The sequence below is a fragment of the Artemia franciscana genome, chromosome 2 (genome assembly GCF_032884065.1).
Source record: "Artemia franciscana chromosome 2, ASM3288406v1, whole genome shotgun sequence".
NCBI lineage: Eukaryota > Metazoa > Arthropoda > Branchiopoda > Anostraca > Artemiidae > Artemia > Artemia franciscana.
The window spans coordinates 60,449,915-60,467,974 of NC_088864.1; the positions used below are offsets into that span (position 1 = coordinate 60,449,915).

Consider the following 18,060-nt stretch of genomic DNA (forward strand, 5'->3'; position numbering starts at 1 on the left):
CTGCTTCCTCACCAACGCCCCGCTCTTTACGCTAAAGTTTGACTCTTTTTTTTCTTTTTAAAACATTAAAAAAACTTTAGCGTATAATCAATACATTTACATTTTCCCTCAAAGAACAAAGCAGTTGAAAAATACAAAGCCATCAGTCAACTCCACAGAACAGATCCCCAGGTTCAGAGCGTATATAACTTTTTAAAATGTCAACTGTCTGTCTATCAAATACTTTTTCAGCAAAAGCTGGTAAGGATGCATCCACAATCACGTTAATATTTGATGGAAGTTTATACATTTGAGGTAGGGCTTAGAGCATATAAATTCCGGTAATAATTGTCGTATATTCAAAGAGAAAGTGTTACAAGGTTTTTTCAATAAAATTGCAAAGTCTACAATTTGGGTCGCTATGTTGTTTCAGTCTGTATTCTTTTCATCTCAGTATTCCTATAACAGAGTAGGAGGAGACTTTCTATAAGGATGTCGATTTCTAATTGCATCTCTTAATTTAATTGAATACTGCTGAGCAAGTAGTAGGCTGATTGACTTTCCTATCTCTGCAGCAAGATTATCTACTTTTTCATTAGAGTGGAAGCCTACATGGCTAGGAATATGCTGATAAACCACTACTATATTAATGCTGGATAAAAAATCGAGTAGCTCCCTTATTTCCTGCAAAGTAGCACCCTTTCCGTTCCAGGTTATAAATTTAAGACCAGTTTTAAAGTCAAAGAACATTGCTACCTTACATAAGCGGGAAAGTATATTTTTGACCGTTTTCTGTGATGCAACTATTACTGCCAGTTCAAACACTAAAACTGACGAGTCCAATGAAAGTGGCTTTTGAATGTCGATAGTAGGTATCTGGAATTATTACTGCTGTCACAGGTTTATTCCCTACTAGGAATTCATCTGTGTAAAATTGCAGATAATTTTAATCCCTTTCGCTTTTTTTTGAAAACTCAGCTCTTATTTGCTCATGTTTGACATTCTCCTGTTTTCATGATACCTATCGTTGTGCTCAATGAAAATCGAATAATGACAATATCATAACGTTCAGCCCAGTGTGCATTACAATAGCAAAGCATATTTTATTCCGCAGAATACAGATGAAGCTTAGGGAAGACGAAGAAAAACAATAAACAACAAGGCCTTGCAAATACCTTATAGCATTATAATTAGATCAAGCTAGAAGACCTTAACCAGGACAGAATTTGAACAGTGGAAGCCGTAATGCGTGTAAAAGCAAGTGTATGCTGCTTTTTATCTTCATTTTAGTAGGTAGGGGCGCTGCACCAACGAGTGGGGGGAAGGGCAACACCACAAATTTTTTTAAGATTCGGTAAAATTTAGACCAAAAGTCTAAGCTGAATCCAAGAAAAAAAAGTAGTTACAGCAGAATCTTTTAGAAGCCAAAATTTTACTTTGATTTCGATACCGATTCCAAGATCCGGTAGAGAAGGTTCAAATTTCAGTAGTACAAGTATAAATTTTGCAAAAGAAGTCTCTTAATAAGTTGTCTAGTTATTGAATATAGTTAAAGCCGAATCAAAATATAAAATCACTCCACAAATTTCAAAAAAAAGTTAAAGATTTAGTTGAATTTTTTTTTCTTTTTTTCTCTTCTTTCCGAAATCTAAGTGAATGTTTTGGAACAGATATGGTAAAATTTGAAATTGCTTAACTTTAAAATTTCGTAGGCTTGCCAAACTGGCCCGATTTAAAGTAACAAAGTAAATCTGTTTCCAAAAATAAGTTATTTGGTTACTGAATTTACTGCTTTTGAAATGGTTTAACCATATTTTTTTCATCTTTTTCACCAAAGTTGAACAGTGAGCAATAGAAAGGCAAAATAAGTCCTTGGCTGCAAGAGTTCAAAAATGTATTTTCAACTCATGGCTTCTTGGAAACATTATTGACTTAGAATTGTTGATCTAAGTCTTCTAAGTTGTCTAATTGTTGATCTAAGTCTTCATCTGCGTCTTAAAATGAATATAACGATTTAAGGTATTATCCCCAAGTTTTCAGAATGCAAAATTCGTAACAAATCTACTAGCCCGAAAAAATAGGTCTGACTTTCGGAAGGGAGGAGACACCCCTGAAAGTCATTGAATCTTAATGAAAATCACACTATAAGATTCAGTGTATCAGAGAACCCGAGCATGGAAGTATCAAGCTCCTATATACAGCAATGCGGAATTTTGCATTTTTTGTTTGAACAAAGATCACGGACCGTATTTGTTTGTTATTTTTGTTTGTTTTACCAAAGGCTGACTGTATCAAATTAATGGCCCTAGAAGGTCGGAGAAGGATGCATTCGAACAGAAATTATAAGTTCTAGTGCCCTATCGTGATAAAAAAGATTGGAGGGAAACTAGCACTCTCTCACGACCCTTTTCCCCCCAAACTCGCCCGATCAAAACTTCGAGATAGCCATTTTGTTCAGCATGACTGAAAGGTCCAATAACTACGTATACAGGGCTGACAAGACCCCCAGAGCCTGTGAGAAAGGGGCTGCAAGTTACGAAATTTGTGGATTGTTTGCATATAGTATTTGGTATTGGTAAGCTTACAGACATTTTTCGGGGGGTATGTTTTGCTTGAAGTGGGTTTTCGTGGGAAGGGAAATTTCCTGAGGTGAACTTTCCAGGATAAATTTTACACTGGAGGAACCCGAGGGAATTACTACTTGTACTAACAACTCACCACAATACCAAGCCATCTCAACGAAACTACGCACATTCCTCCACCATCCTAATCTGTTCAAAGTCTCCCTCTTTACACTCTCCAAGGAAGTTTTAATTTCCCTAAAATCTTTCTTTATGTCATCCTCCCATTCCAACCATGGACGACCAACTTTCCGTTTAGCCCGAGACGACTGGCCGAATAGTTCAATCTTTGACAACCAATCATCCTTCATCCACAGAACGTGCCCTAGCTATCTCAACCTTTCTTTCACTATAACCCTAGAAACAGGAATTGAACCACACTTTTCACAAAGCCTACCACTGTATTAAACACAGTCAGTCAGCAGGGTACAGAAAAGCCCAAAAAGAGGTAATTGTCAACAGCATTGGGTTAGGGACATTCGTTTTCTGGGTTGAGACGTAAAAGCGTAAGAAGGGAAGGATTTTAATATTCGATATCAGGCGTTAAATTTGGCCAGTGGCAGTTCTCGCCTCTCTTGCGCCCGAAGCCAAATTCAAGGTAGTTACTCCTCCTTTCTCTTGTACAATTTTCAGGCCAAATTTTAACAAAATTTTCATTTATTAAAAAATTCTTTTTAATTAATGAATTAACAAATGATTTGTTTTTCAATAATTCTTAACAAACATCAAAAACAAGAAGAACAATAGCGAATTTCTCAAGGCAGAGGGAAACAAATTAGAATTAATTATTAATTAGAAAATTAGAATATTCATTCTAATTTGTTTCCCACTGTCTTGAGAAATTCCCTATTGTTCTTCTTGTTTTTGGTGTTTGTGATGGAAAGGGAGTGTGGTCTTCGTCGCTAATTATTTTTAAGTTGTTAGGCCCATTTAAAATATTCAATTATTATGAATTATTTTCATTATCATGTAGATATTGTTAACTTATTTACTAACTGCATTATTTCCAGTTGTTTTCCTTTACTAACTGCACCCTTTACTTTATTTTTAATAAAAATAAAATTTCATAAATTACAAGACGATTATAACTGTTAGATTATTTATTTGAAATCTTGCGCCCTTAACATTTCGTACCCGGGAGAAGTGCCCCCTCTGTCCCTCCCCTAAATACACCTCTGAGGCGGTTTTTAAACCGGCTCTGTCTGAAGTGTTTAGTTTTTTGGTCGTTTTGATAATTTCGTTTGCTTTTTCTTTTCTCCTTTGGGTTATCTTTGTGGGTTAATAATAAATGATGAACATGATGAATGCGAAATATGAGCGGCGGCCTCTACTGTGTTTGTAAATATTTCTAGCTATCAATGCAGCTTTACTTCGCCTGTTCTGATCTGTTAATCTATTTTATTATACTGTTTTTCTTTGTTATATTAACTTTGTTGTACTTGCCATTGTTGAGTTACGTGTACTTTTTGTTTTTGTTTCTTAATTTTTTTTTCTCTGTACTCCCCTGTTTATACTTTTGAATGTTTTTGGTTAATAAATATTATTATTATTACTATGATGTAAAACACTAGTTGTGAATACCTTAATCAATACAACACATATTACACTAAGAAGCTAAAGAGTTAATCAATAAACAAAGCACGTTAACAATCAAAACTGTTTATTATAATTCACATCTCAAGTTCTGGTGACTGAATCATATTCGAAAGGACGAGACAGAATAAAAAAAAAAAGATACGAGAAATTGAGTCAAACATAAATACATATATGTACGCGAGAAATTAGGAAGAAAAGATTAGAGAAAACGGCAATTTATAATATATTCATTCAAATCCTTTTTTGAAATCCTGTAATTAGCTAGGCCTGAAACACAAATCCACGATAGAGGTAGAAAGTGTTCATGGCTAGTGGTCATTAATTCAAAGTTTTTAAATCAAGGCTTTAAAACAAGCTACAAGTTTTGCCGATTTCTTTATTTTTGTAAATGAATAACTTCACGAAGCGAACAGTATTTTGGAAACATTGCATAATCAAGGTGAGACCCATCTACTACTTACAGTTTATCGAAGTAAAATAATTATGACAATGAAAGCGTTTGCGGTATTCAAATATATAGTTTTTTCAGTCAATATCCACTACTAGCAAAGCTTTCGCTACTAAAACATGGGTATATCGCTAATAGCCCCTTTGTGTCAAGTGAAGAAACTTAGATATACACTCCATATTACAAAATTAAAATTGCAGCTTTATATTCAAATTAGAGTTCAAAACAACATTTTTGTATCATTATTGATGAAAATGATACTAGGAGTGCGAGAACTATGAAGAAGTTTTGGACTCTTTATTTATCATCGCAATGTATAATATTCATCTATTAAGAAACAATCAGCATTAAAAGAAAGAAAAACAAACAAACCTAATAAACTAAGCCACATATGGCTTATATGCAGATGTTTTAGCAGTCAAGAATACTAAAATCCCAAAAACTTTTCAATATGCCAGTTCAATGAGGTGAATTGACTTGGATCATATGCCTCCTTTAATAAGGAGAAAACTTGTTAGGACCCAAAATAATTTTGAAAAAGTTTAGAGATGTCGAGACATTAATCATGAGTACTTTTGTTTTTCATTTGCGTAGGAAATTTTCTTGTAAAACAACTTTTAGCCACTTATTTTATTAATGCTACCACTTTTCTTCAGGAACATTACAACGAAAACTTTTTCCAGAAACCAAACTCGAAAATTTGCACTGTTTACGGCCATATGTATAATAAAAATTATTGTAATCTTTAAGTTTCGCGTAATTATACATTTCTTTCAATAATATTAAAGCATCTTTCAAGTAGGAAAACACAAAATCTAAGATCCACATGTAGTAATCAAATTCTGCAAAACGTGATATTTGGGATTGAGGGCCAACAAACAAAAGTTCACACTGCAGATCTTCAAATCAAGGTCTAAAAGACTTCTCTTATGAATTATTAGGAATGAAGAACTGAAACAAACAAACTCCTCAAAGCCATGAATTCGAATCGAAACGCAAGGATTTAAAGCCAATACATCCAGTGTCACCAATCCGGTCAGAATCCTATAAGGGTAGAGTAAAAGTTGTTGCTGAAAACATTAAAAGCAAACAAGCAAATATTGCCTGTGCATTATAAATAAACTATGTTTCGTAGGTTTGCCCTTTTATTATACCGCATGGGAGGATTAGAAAAAAAGGAATTCAGAAGTTTTTTTTTGCAATTTTCCTGAGACAATCAAATGACTGGTGCTTTTGCAACCGGAGAGGCAGTCTAGAGATAGAAGTCTGATCTAACTGGTGGATTTGTTTCGTTTTATTTAACTGTCAGAGAATGAACCATGGCCTACAGCCGAAATTTAAAAAAGGATAAAACTGTCTAATAAGCTCTATTCGGAAAATAGTTTTTTTTTTTGTTGTTGATTCAACTAAGCAGTTATCGGTTATATAATAAACACTACAGAATTTCGATCGCGAATGATGCGAACATGACACAAGAAACTGGTCAAGCAACTTCTTTATACCACACAATTAGCTTTGGCTTGGTTGGAAAATAAATTGTAGCTATATTTTATTTAAGTATTTAGTTGGTATTTTGGTTTGGTTTGGTTAGATTAGGTTACGTATTTAATATATGCTAGGCTTTAAATGTTAGATTCTAATAAGGATAAAATAAAATCTACTGCTGAAAACATTAAGCAAAGATTAATTTTATGCCTATGCATGATAATGCCTATGCATTATAAATAAAACACATTTCGTAGATTTGCCTTTTTTTATTTTTACTGTAGAGCATAGAATAATTTTACAATATCAAACTTTAACGCAAATTTGCTTTAATACAGTGACGATTAAATTCATTTTCATGCGTTTAAAATGGTGCTAAATTTCATCAATGTTTTCCTCTTTCTAAATCCCTTTCAATTGTATAGAAAATCCATCGGCTCAGTACTGTTTTCAGTTAGATCAAACTATTAAGTTTCAAGCACAGCAGCGACTTGAACTGATGCATTAATTTTTAATGATTAGAACTTAACCCTCTCAGAAGATTCCTTAGATGATCCCTAAGTCAAAAGAAGCGTAACATTTCAATATGTGCGCAGTTTGGGGAGGAGGAAAGGAGGACAAGAAGCCATGGTAGAAGGCGCTTAATGTTCCACGTAAAACTAAATTTCCTCTCATTTTAAGTCGAAAAGCAATTTAGTAACAGAATTCATTTAATCTATATAAAAAATTTCAATTGGGCAATATTCCTTTAGGACTCTAAATAATCCCTGAATGGTTATTAGTCGAGAGATGCGAAACATCTGTATATGTCCCAAGTTGGTGTGTGAGCAATAACGCCCAAATAGATTAACTGGAGACAGTTAATAAATCTGCCGGACTAACTGACAGACTAAGATTAAGACTAAACATTTTTCAGTACTTTAAAATGAGACAACACGTTTTCAACATATTTTGCTCCGTGAACCACTTTGTGCATTCCACATGTTACCTTTAAACTGATAAGATCTTCGCTTTATTGTTTTAAGGTAGTTACGACGGTTAAGAACTTCTGAAAACAATGACATTTCTGGACTATTTACTGTCACATGACCATTCACTCTGTCGGCAAAACATTCTTTAATGTCATTTTCATTGAAGCATGACAGGATGGCTGTTCTGATAAATGCTGAGGATGGATTTCGATCAAGATTTAATAACTGATTAGTCAAAGTTTTAACAAACTCCCGTCTTGCTGCGCAGCCAATTATTTGTCTTCTGCTCTTCAACATTGACTGAAGTTCAGGGCCAAAGCTTTCCCTTTGGATTCGGAACTCTGAAATTAATGGAAGTGATTAAAAGCATAGCCAAAGAATCAGGCTTATGTGCTCAGCTTATATCAAACCAAAAAAACTTAGAAACAATACGGAATTTTTTTCCAAGATAGTGGAATTAAATTCGGGAAATATTTCGGCCATACGTCCAAGGGCCGTCTTCAGCACAACACCAGGACATAGGGCCGTAATATTTACTGAATTGAATTCTACTGTCTTGGAAAACAAAAATTCCCTATCGTTTCTAAGTTAGTTTTGGTTTGATAAGGAAAGGCAGTGTGGTCTTCGTTGCTATATACGTCCAGCTTACCTGAGCTCAAACCCAGATTGAAATTGTATAGACATCGTGAAGCGTTGCAGCGATTTCCAGACGGGTTCACTAACAAATTTCACGCGGGAGTCAGACTCGTTTTATTTCTTCACCATCGATTAAACTATTTTGTCATCAGCCCCTCAAAAACTTTAAAATGGTAAAGAATTTGGATAAATATATTCTTAAAAAAAAAAAAAAAAAAATGCTGAAACCCTCCTAAAAGTCAGTCTTAAAATATTCTGTTTCTTTTTAAATCCAACTTTATTCTGTATTTCCTGCATCATATTTATGAGATTAATCTTTTTCGATTAGATAAAATGAACCTGTTTGATTTATAATTTATTTATTGAGGATGTAAGAAATAGGCCAACACTAGGACTTATAATGGTTTTCTTGTTGAATACTATATGACTAACAAATTCAAGGTTAAAACAGTATATGTTCGGTAACATCAACTGGGGGAGACAGTAGACTCAACAAATACCGTTGCAGGAACAAATACACAACGTACCATCTGAGGTTATAGTTATTTTATTATATTTCTTTAATGCCTGGGTCAGTTACAATTAGGGATAGAAGCTGTCTTCGCTTAAGACATTTAAGTACAGGAAAGAAATATAGCAATGCAAACAGACTGATGCAATGTAAGTACAATAATCTAATCAATTTGGTATTTGGTCACAAAATGGTAGACAAGTTAATATGGTTGTCACTTGATGGAAATACGGATAACGTTATTGATTATGTTATTGTAAATCGAATACTGGCTGGATCAGTACAAGAAATAAGTTCTAAAGGATTGGCATTAATTTATGTTAAGAAATCTTAACTTAATTAGAAATAGTAAGAACTAGGTGAAAGCTGATATTTAGGATGGGCAAAACTTACCAGGTAAGTTTGACGACGTAGACTTTAAGATGAGAAATTAAAGCGATTGGTTCTCGAAGGCATGAGATTGAGAAGCTTAGAATTTCACGATGCAAAGAACGGATGCAATGAGTTTAGAAAAGTAGTAGAAGACGAGACAAAAATGTGAAACATCGGCTATGAATATGTGTAAAACAGCTGTATCTAACAATAATAATTTATTGTTAGCATTTACTTTGTTATTAGCATTTGTTTGTTATTACTAACAAACATACAAAGATTATTATAGTTGTTGCATTAGATATTTTTTTTCGAAATCTGAGAAAAAGTTATAATACTTACAATATTAATTATGTGCATTTTAAAGTCGTGGAATATTACGTCATTGTTCAGTACATACTCTCAAAAAAAATTTTTTGATATCATACAAAAAAGACAGACACAAAATTACACAAAGTTTTAAATCTTATGCATTATTTATTGAGAAAAAACATTTGTGCAGTACAAGAGCTTAAGTTGACTCATTAGGCGTTACTACTTTCATTGATTGTACCCATATAACAAAACATACATTTAAATTTATAGACACATATACATTTAAAGACAAAACACATTATCCTTCAATCAGTGCAGCAAATGATTACTCAGTCAAAATTTTATGCGTTTTAGTGGATTTGTCGGACTAATTACATAAGTCTCTTAAATTTGGAATTTAAGAACGAACTAAAATATAGTCATAAAAAACAATTTTTTTGAATAAAAGTAAAGAGCGAGATGAAAACTTAAACGAACCGAAATTGTTCTCTATACGAAGGGGCTGTCCTTTCAACCACTTTTGATGCTACAGCTGGACTTTTAATCCTAATTCCTTAAAAACAACTGGTCAAAGATAAATGTTTTGTTCCAGAACAAACAACGTTTTCAAAGCACTATAAAACTTTAGCGTAAAGAGCGGGAATTGAGGATTGGGCAGTCTTCTCATATATGGGATAGTGTCTGCTCCTTTTATGTTTCAATTGTGTTCTTTACCTTCATCAAGAATTTTTTTTTTCTTTAAATTATATAGCACTGTATCCCTGAGGGCTATCACTGTCAAAGATAACTTTGAATCCTCTTAAGTTTTAATAAATTCAGACTACAGAGTGATCAAGTAGGAACATGGCTACAGTCATAATGAGTGCGATTGATATGTACGACTTACTTGACTTAAGTCTCCTGTCGGACTCTGCTTGGCGTAGAGAGTAACGTCTGCCTCCTCCATCCACTTTGGTCCATGGCGAGTATTTGCTCTTCGTCCTGTCTGATGTTTGCCATCATCAAAAACTCGAACAGGCTGTCGGACCAACGTTTCTTCGGTCGGCCGCGAGGTCGCTTCCAACTAACTTTGATAGGGTCGAAGTCATAGATCATCTTTGCGGGTAGATGTGGTGTCATTCAAAGCAGATACCCGAACCATCGTGAGGTTAGCTGCTTGAGTCGAAAACCAAGACTGCTTTGTGAGCTGCAGAAGCTTCTCATTGCTGACGAAGTCGGACCATCGTAGGCCCTCAATCCTCCTCAGGTTCTTTGCATGAAATACGTCTATTTTCTTGAGGGTTGCAGCTGATGCTTGCCATGTCTCAGCTCCGTAAAGCACCACAGAGCCGACTAGAGCGTTAAAGATCCGCTGTTTGGTTGTGCGACTGATATTTGGTTTTCGCCAGAGGTGACGATTCAGTCTACCTATGACAGAAGACGCTTTAGATAATCTCGCCTGCAGCTCGGGGAGAAGTGAGCCATTTGAAGAAATTACGGAGCCCAAGTATGTGAAATCTTTAACAACCTCGATGCTAGTGGTGCTGTCCAGGCTAACTGGAGAGTTAACAGCAATAGAAGACGGGTCTATGGCCATAATTTTAGTTTTGTTCCAGTTTATATGCAGTCCTGCTTTGGCAGCCTCTTCTCGCAGAATTTGGAGCGCTTCCAGCAGCTGCTCCATGGAGTCCGCCAGAATGGCCAAGTCATCGGCAAAATCAACATCTGTGATGGTATGATCTCCAAATTTGAGCCCAAAGCTGAGACGTGAAGTGGTTTTTGTCATAACGTAATCTATGATGACGTTGAAGAGCTCTGGGGTCACTGCACATCCTTGACGCACCCATGTTGTGATTTGAACGAACGGGCTGCGCCGACCATTTACTTGTACACAGCTATCCGTCCCATGGTGCAGCGCCTTGAGAAGTCTGCAATATTTCTCGGGTAGGCCAGTCAACTCTAGAATCCGCGAAAGAGCTTTTCGATCGACTGAGTCAAATGCAGCATGGAAGTCAACGAAGGCAATAAATGCTTTCTGTCGGAACTCTGTGGTATTCTCTACTATTTGTCGAATCGTGAAAATCTGCTCGATGGTTGAACGATCCGACATAAAACCAGCTTGCTCCAGTCGCCGTATTTTTCGAATGATGCTCCGACATCGATCCAGCAGGACCATTGAAAACAGTTTGCCAGGGACTGACAGTAGGGTTATTCCCCGGTAGTTGGAGCAGTCGCTTCTCGAGCCTTTTTTCTTCCATAAGGGGATGATGACACCCTTCCGCCAATCCCCGGGAATTATCTTTGTTTGCCAGATTGTAGAGAACAGGGTGTGTAGAAACAGGAGCATTGCAGGACCTCCATATTTTAGCAGCTCTGAGTTTAAGCCACAGATACCAGCAGCTTTATTATTCTTGAATCTTTTTACTGCATGTCCAATTTCTGAGGGGCTGAAAGGCTCATCTGGAGGAACATCTGTTCCAGGTCTTTGACTGCAAGGTTGGCTGGGACTATCATTAGGAGGCGCAGACGGACCAGTATTGTTGAGGAGCGAACAGAAATGGTCCTTCCACCGCTCAAGACAAGAACCTTCGTCAGAAAGAAGTGCACCCTCCGTGGACAGGACGGGACCCAAAGTGGGAGTTTTATTTTCAGTGAGATCTCGGAGATGCTTGAATAGGCTATCCATGTCTTTCTTTTTTGCAGCTAGCTCAATTTCATCGGCTTTCCTTGCAACAAACTGGGTTCTATCCCGGTGAATGAGTCTGTTCCGCACTCCATTGAGCCTTCGATATGTGGTCATGTCCCCAAGAAGTCTTGCCTTCCGTCTTTGCTCTATGACTTGCAGTGTTTCATTAGTTAGCCACGATTTCTGTGGATAACTCCTCTTGCCAAGCACTAGTTGTGCTGCTTCGCTGGTCTGCAATTTAAAATGCTTCCAGAGATCTTCGCTACTATTAAGTGAGCCAAGGGCCTCGAAGCGATTCGATACTGTACTTTTGGCAAGTATCTGGTTCCTTTAGTTTCCCAATATCTGCAGCGACGGGTTTTCTTTCCGATCGTTGTGCATGGGGGCGAAGCCGAAGATCGGCGCACACAAGCCTATGGTCTGCGTTTCCAAGCTTTGCTGATCTGTAAGTTCTGTAGTTCTTCACCAATGATCTCCAGCGTTTGGAAATAATGACGTAGTCAATCATCTTCTTTGTACGACCGTCATTACTATACCACGTGTACTGATGAAGAGTTTTGGGTTGGAAGTAGGTGTTTGCAATGTAAAGGTCGTGAGATCGACACAGTTCAAGTAAGCGGAGCCCATTGTCGTTAAGTGGGTCGGGGGATACAGGACCAACTGTGCCACGCCATACACCCATATCATCGCGCACTGTCGCATTAAAGTCGCCAAGGAGAACAGTTATATCATGGGGGGTACTGTTGCAAGGCATCTGGGCAAAGCAGAGTAGAAATCCTTCTACGATGATGCGAGCAGAGTCGCATCATCAGAATCGTTGGTCGGGGCATAGCCTACGATGACAGTCATCTTGCCATGCTTGTGTCCAAAGCGGGCCTTCATTAATCTGTCAGATACAGCTTCGTGTAAAAGTAAGGCCTTTCTTGTAAGGCTATTTAGTGCAAAGCCAACACCAATCCTTCTCGAGCTTCCTCCAGACCAGAGCAATGAGTCACTGTTACCTATTCGCTCTTCTCCGCTTCCGGTAAGACATGTTTATGTAAGACCTGCAATTGACACTTTGTTCTTGCGAAGTTCTTCAGAGAGTAGGTTCTTTGACGCAGGTGCATTCAGAGTCAAGACATTCCAGGTGGCTATTCGTAGCCCCCTTTGGTCCATATGGTCCATAACGTTTAATCTGTCAGTCTTTCTGACGTCGTCAGCATGTCCATTGACGCGGGATGGTCGATATCTTAAAAGGGAATCCGGGTCCGAGGCTATATTGTCACTTTTCGTAGCACTTAATTTTCGGGTGGAGGGTCGCTAGCCCAACCGACCCTAGGCCTGGAATCTGGTTAGAGCTAGGTTAAACCTAGGTACTGAGATTCCCGGGGTGGGCTCCATCCGCCATATGAGGTTGCGGCCGTCCTGATAGGAGTGTTTAGTTAGGGGAGAAACCCCATATCCAGAGGCACGTGGTCAGCAGACAGAGTCCGCCTCATTCCGGACAAACTCCATTCACCTCCAAAATCGCAATAAAGGTAATAACGAAAAAGTAAGTTGGACTACAAAAATGCAAAAATGGGATAATTGTTGAAAGTCAAGATGCTTCTTTATTAGCTTAAATCAATAAAATTACTTTTTTTTACTTAAAACAGCAAATAAATCAATGTGTATGAAAACATGGTGTACATTTTCAATCTATTCTTCAAACAATATTTAATTTAGTAATTTCTTAGTACGGTACCATTTTTTAAGCTAATTCAGTCATTCATTCACATAGTTGCTTTTCAACGACATACCTATCAAACAGGCAGTCTTAGAAAGCCAAACAAAGGCTCAATCGAACACTAATCTAGAAATATTACACTAAAATTATTTGAATCTAGTCAAAGTAGATGGAGGTTTAATTAAAAGTGAGGTAACAAGTCGCTCAAGTTAGAAATAAATAAGGATGAAGACCAAATGCGAGATAGTGAATAAAAAAAAATCTGTGAAAATTTTTACTTACTTAGGTAGAAATGGGAACTTCCTGGGAGGGTGTAAAGAGGGAGGCCTTGAATAGATTAGGTTTGAAGAGGAGCGTACGTAGCTGTGTTGGCCTCAGGAGGCTTGGTGCTACCTAGTACTTAGGTAGCACTAGTAGTAGGGATATTGGAAGCATTGAAGATGTAAAAAGTAGAATAGCAAAAACGCACGATGTTTGGAAAAAAAGATTCGGATAAAAAAAGGTCACTGTGGTGATAGCCTTAGGACTTCGTTTGAACGATCATATACCAACCAATAAACGGTACAAAGTATAAGCTACGGTGTCACTTTTTAGGGGTGTAATGGAAGAATTTAGGGATTGTTAGGCCCTGTCTTACGAAAAAAGGATGTTAGATCTAGTACTACTAACAACAACTCACGGCAACACCAAGCCGCCTGAGGCCAAAACAGCTAAGCACACTCCTCCTCTATCCTAATCTATTCAAAGTATCCCTCTTTCTACCCTTTCAAGAAGTTCTCATATCTCTTAAATCTCTTTTACGACATCCTTCCATCTTAATCGAGAATGACCAGCTTTTCGTTTGGCCCATGACGGTTGCCCGAAAAATATTATATACGAAAGATCAACTAAATTAAATAGTTAAATAAAAATAAAATAATTTTATACAAAATAGGAAAATAAAAATAATTCAATCGTACTAATTTTCAAACTTCAAGGCACGGAAAATTAAGATCAGATACAAAGAATAGAAAAAAACTCGAGATATTTTGAAATACCAACTTTCCTGACATCGTACGGAATGTGGGATAAGAAATCTACAAAGGAGCCCAGATTTGTGCTTGGGGGAAGAAAATACTATATAAGGTCTAAATAAAAGATAATCTGCAGCTTGAGCCCCTGATCTTTGTGAGTTCACTGTTATACGGCACTTTTGAGACAGACCAGATTGCTTGGATTTGTTGGTTTTTGAGCCTAGTTTTTGAGTCTTGGAATTTTGAGCAGTTGGATTGCTTATTTCTCTGCAGGCAACTTCAATCACAGACCACTTAATCAATTCGAGGCTACAAGTTGACAGCCTCATAATGGATAGAATACTTTGAACCATCGAATGTCGAAAGTAGTGAAAATATAAACTCTATGATACTTTTCCACTGATGCGTTAATAATACTCAACACAGCTTAGTGTGTATACGAACTCTTCACCGCTATGACTGTAAAGTGAACTTATAATGATTTTCCTGCCAGCATTGAATGCAACAAAGTGGCACTAGTATATTTATGTACACAATTGTTTACCACAAAACCAAAGCATATGATGTCTGTCTGACTAAGTGCTTTAAATTCTTCTTAAAAATCAGATAAAGTCAAAGTATTCTGGGATGTCTTAACGGAAGAAGCGAGCGAATTTTCATTTTTCCTATCTAGTCTTAAATAGCTACGAAGACCACACTACCTTTCCATCATAAACAACAAATTACAAGTAAAAACAATAGAGAAATTTTTCTTAATACAGTGGAGTTCCAAACTTTATATGAAACCGTCTCCTGAACATCTGCTCTGATTCTCACATCACAACAGAAATGAATTTTATCAGAGATATACCTTTTGGAAACAGGTATCCAATTCTTTTTATTAATAATACAATTAACCACAGACTAAAAGATACTCCGGAAAAATCAAAAACCTTTACAATGTGAGGCTCCTGATAAGCCCTCAAATATAATCTATCTCCTATACATCCCAAAATATTTTTATTAATAATTTTAAAATTACAAATTTCTTAAACTCTCATAAGGATCAAATCGCAGTTAGTCGCCAAAGAGGGGTTCATCAAATACCATGCGACTGCGGCAATTACTACGTTTGCAGAACCAATCAGAATTTAGAAAAAACACCTACAACAGCATAAAGATGATAAAGACAAAGCCTTAATTTTTAATACTTCTAATAACTCCTTTGTTTCTGCGTTAGGTAGCAATTTGATAACCTCAGCCCCACAATACTTTAAAAAATTCTTTCTCACTAGTAATGACCTGGGCAATACTAGACAATACTAGTGAACCTGTTAGAAAAAGGCCTTTGAGGCTAGCTATCAAAAAGGCAAGACTAGCATTGAAAGCGTGTATTTCATTATTTTGGGTTCCTTTGAATAAATTGTATCAGCTCACCTCATTTTATCAATCAGTCCTTGTTAAACTTCGTTAAAGTCATGATGCTAAGGATGTTTTAACAATTTTCAAAATTTTGTTTATGTTTTAAACTTCGTATTTTAATGTAAATTTCACTTGTATATTTTTGTTTGTGTTATGCTGAGGATCGTTTAAATATTCATTTGAAGTTGGAATTCCACTGTTTTTAGAAAAAAATTCCCTATTGTTTCTACTTGCAATTTGTTGCCTATCTAGGCTGCTATTTTGCTGTCAAACATATTTTGAAAGGAAGGAAAAATCATGAATGAATTCAGAAGAAACAAAGACGAAAGAGTAGCACAGTCTTCTGGTGGGAGCCATTACTCCCAAACCGCGAAATGCGAATGTGAGATAATAGCCGAACAACCAGAAGAGATAAACTTACTTATTTTTAACACACACAGAACTTCAAGCATTCCTCTACGAAAACATTCAATACGATGTAATCTCCATTTCTGAAACTTGGTTACATGAAAAAACACTATCAACTAGATTTGGAATACCAGAATATGAAGTTTTTAGGAAGGATAACACGGCTAAACCACAGGGAAGTGGAGTGGCGATACTTTCAAGGAAAAAATTACACATATACGAGCACAGTAGTTTCTCTAATAGCACAATAGACGCCATAACCTGTGTTATGCCAACTTCTAACGACGGTTCTCGCCTGGCAATTATAGTCGTGTACCGGTCAACACCAACTTATACGACGCGGAGAGAGGGACTGACAGGGGATCATGAATTTTCTGCCTACCTGGAGGAGATCTGTAGCAAATTTAAATCCGTAGTGATATGCGGAGACCTAAACATACCTGAAATGGATTGGAAAAATCATTCCTTCAGGATGAGAGGCCAGAAATAAGAAAAAAAGATCAACTAATACACTATCTTAACCTCGCTATCAAGCTGAACCTAGCGCAGGGAGTCCTCGAGCCTATGCGTCAAAGTAAATACTTTGGAAGTTGTATTCAACACACCCATAATAGACCTGCTCGCTACAAAAACAGTCTTTAACCCTGTTACAAGCGACCACGAACATGATGTTCACTGCCAAGGCCGTGCTAATCAACGCAAAACTCGTACAAAGGATGATGGACCTGCTTTTAAATTAAACTTCCATAAAACAGACACAACAAAACTCAAAATAATACTACAGCATATCCATTGGGACAACCTTGTGTACAACCTACCAATTGCCGAAGCCTGGGAAGTTTTCTATGGCATACTTCATCGACCCGTCACTCAAACCTCACCATTCAGGAACAACAAAGATATTTGCAAAAGGATATTCCCTCCCAAGCACATAAGAGAGCTCATCAGGGACCGGAGGAGGTCATAAAGGGATTACAAAGCATCTAGAAGCATAAGTAGACTCGCCAAGCTTCAAAAACTCAGCTCAAAATATAGAAAAGCTATCAAAAACTACAACAAAGATTGCGAACGGGAAGAATTCCAGAAAATAAGAACAAAAAGCGATTTCTACAGCCTGTGCAAACGCAAGCTAGGTGAGCAACAGAAACTACCGACTCTAATAGATCGAAGTGATGTGGTCCATAGCACTAGCCTAGATAAGGCGAATGCTCTTGTAGAATTCTTCGCCAGCACGTTCCCTGTTGATGATGGTTATTTACCTCAACTCCAAGACTCACACCAAGAAGCGAGCTCTACAGCATTGGCTTCACGCCAGGAAGTGTTCTAAGAGCAATGAAGGGCATGAAAGCGTCAAAAGCACTCAATCCTGATGGCATCCCGTCCTTCATCCTGAAAAAAGTGAGAGACGAGCTATGTGAACCTCTGGCAATACTTTTCCAAATCTGATTCGAGCAATGCAAGTTTCCGACTTCGTCGAAGCTATCCAATGTAACACCTACTTTCAAAGGAAAAGAGAAACGGAGTGACCCGGAGAATTATCGCCCGATCAGCCTCACTTCCCCATTCCTGAAAATCATGGAAAGGGTCATAGTGGAAAAGTTAAACTCGCACCCGAATTGAACAACCTCATCTCAGATCATCAGCATGGCTTCCGTAAAAATCGTTCTACTGTTTCCCAACTAGTAGTGATACACAACTACATCCAGTCTGCTTTGGACCATGGGATTCCAATAAATATTATCCTAATTGATCTACTTAAGGCCTTCGACCGAATATCCTTGCGCAAAATTCATCCACTGCCCAGTAGTCTATGGAATCAAAGGACAGTTAAAAAATTGGCTAAGAAGGTTGCAGACACACTATCCATATGGATAGATGCAACCAGTGGCGTCCCACAAGGTAGTATTCTCAGCCCAGTCTTGTTTGTCATG

General features: G+C 37.2%; 1 protein-coding gene across 3 annotated transcripts in view; it reads right to left on the reverse strand.

Annotated features, from left to right (window-relative positions):
• Nucleotides 1-4,243: 4,243 nt before the first annotated feature.
• LOC136043874 (uncharacterized) overlaps nt 4,244-18,060 on the reverse strand; it is a 68,212-nt gene continuing 54,395 nt past the window's right edge. For all 3 annotated transcript variants that reach the window (XM_065728845.1, XM_065728846.1, XM_065728844.1), the window contains one exon: nt 4,244-7,441. In XM_065728845.1, coding sequence (XP_065584917.1) covers nt 7,071-7,441 — 371 coding nt within the window. In that variant the 3' untranslated portion in view covers nt 4,244-7,070. The remainder of the gene's footprint in view (nt 7,442-18,060) is intronic.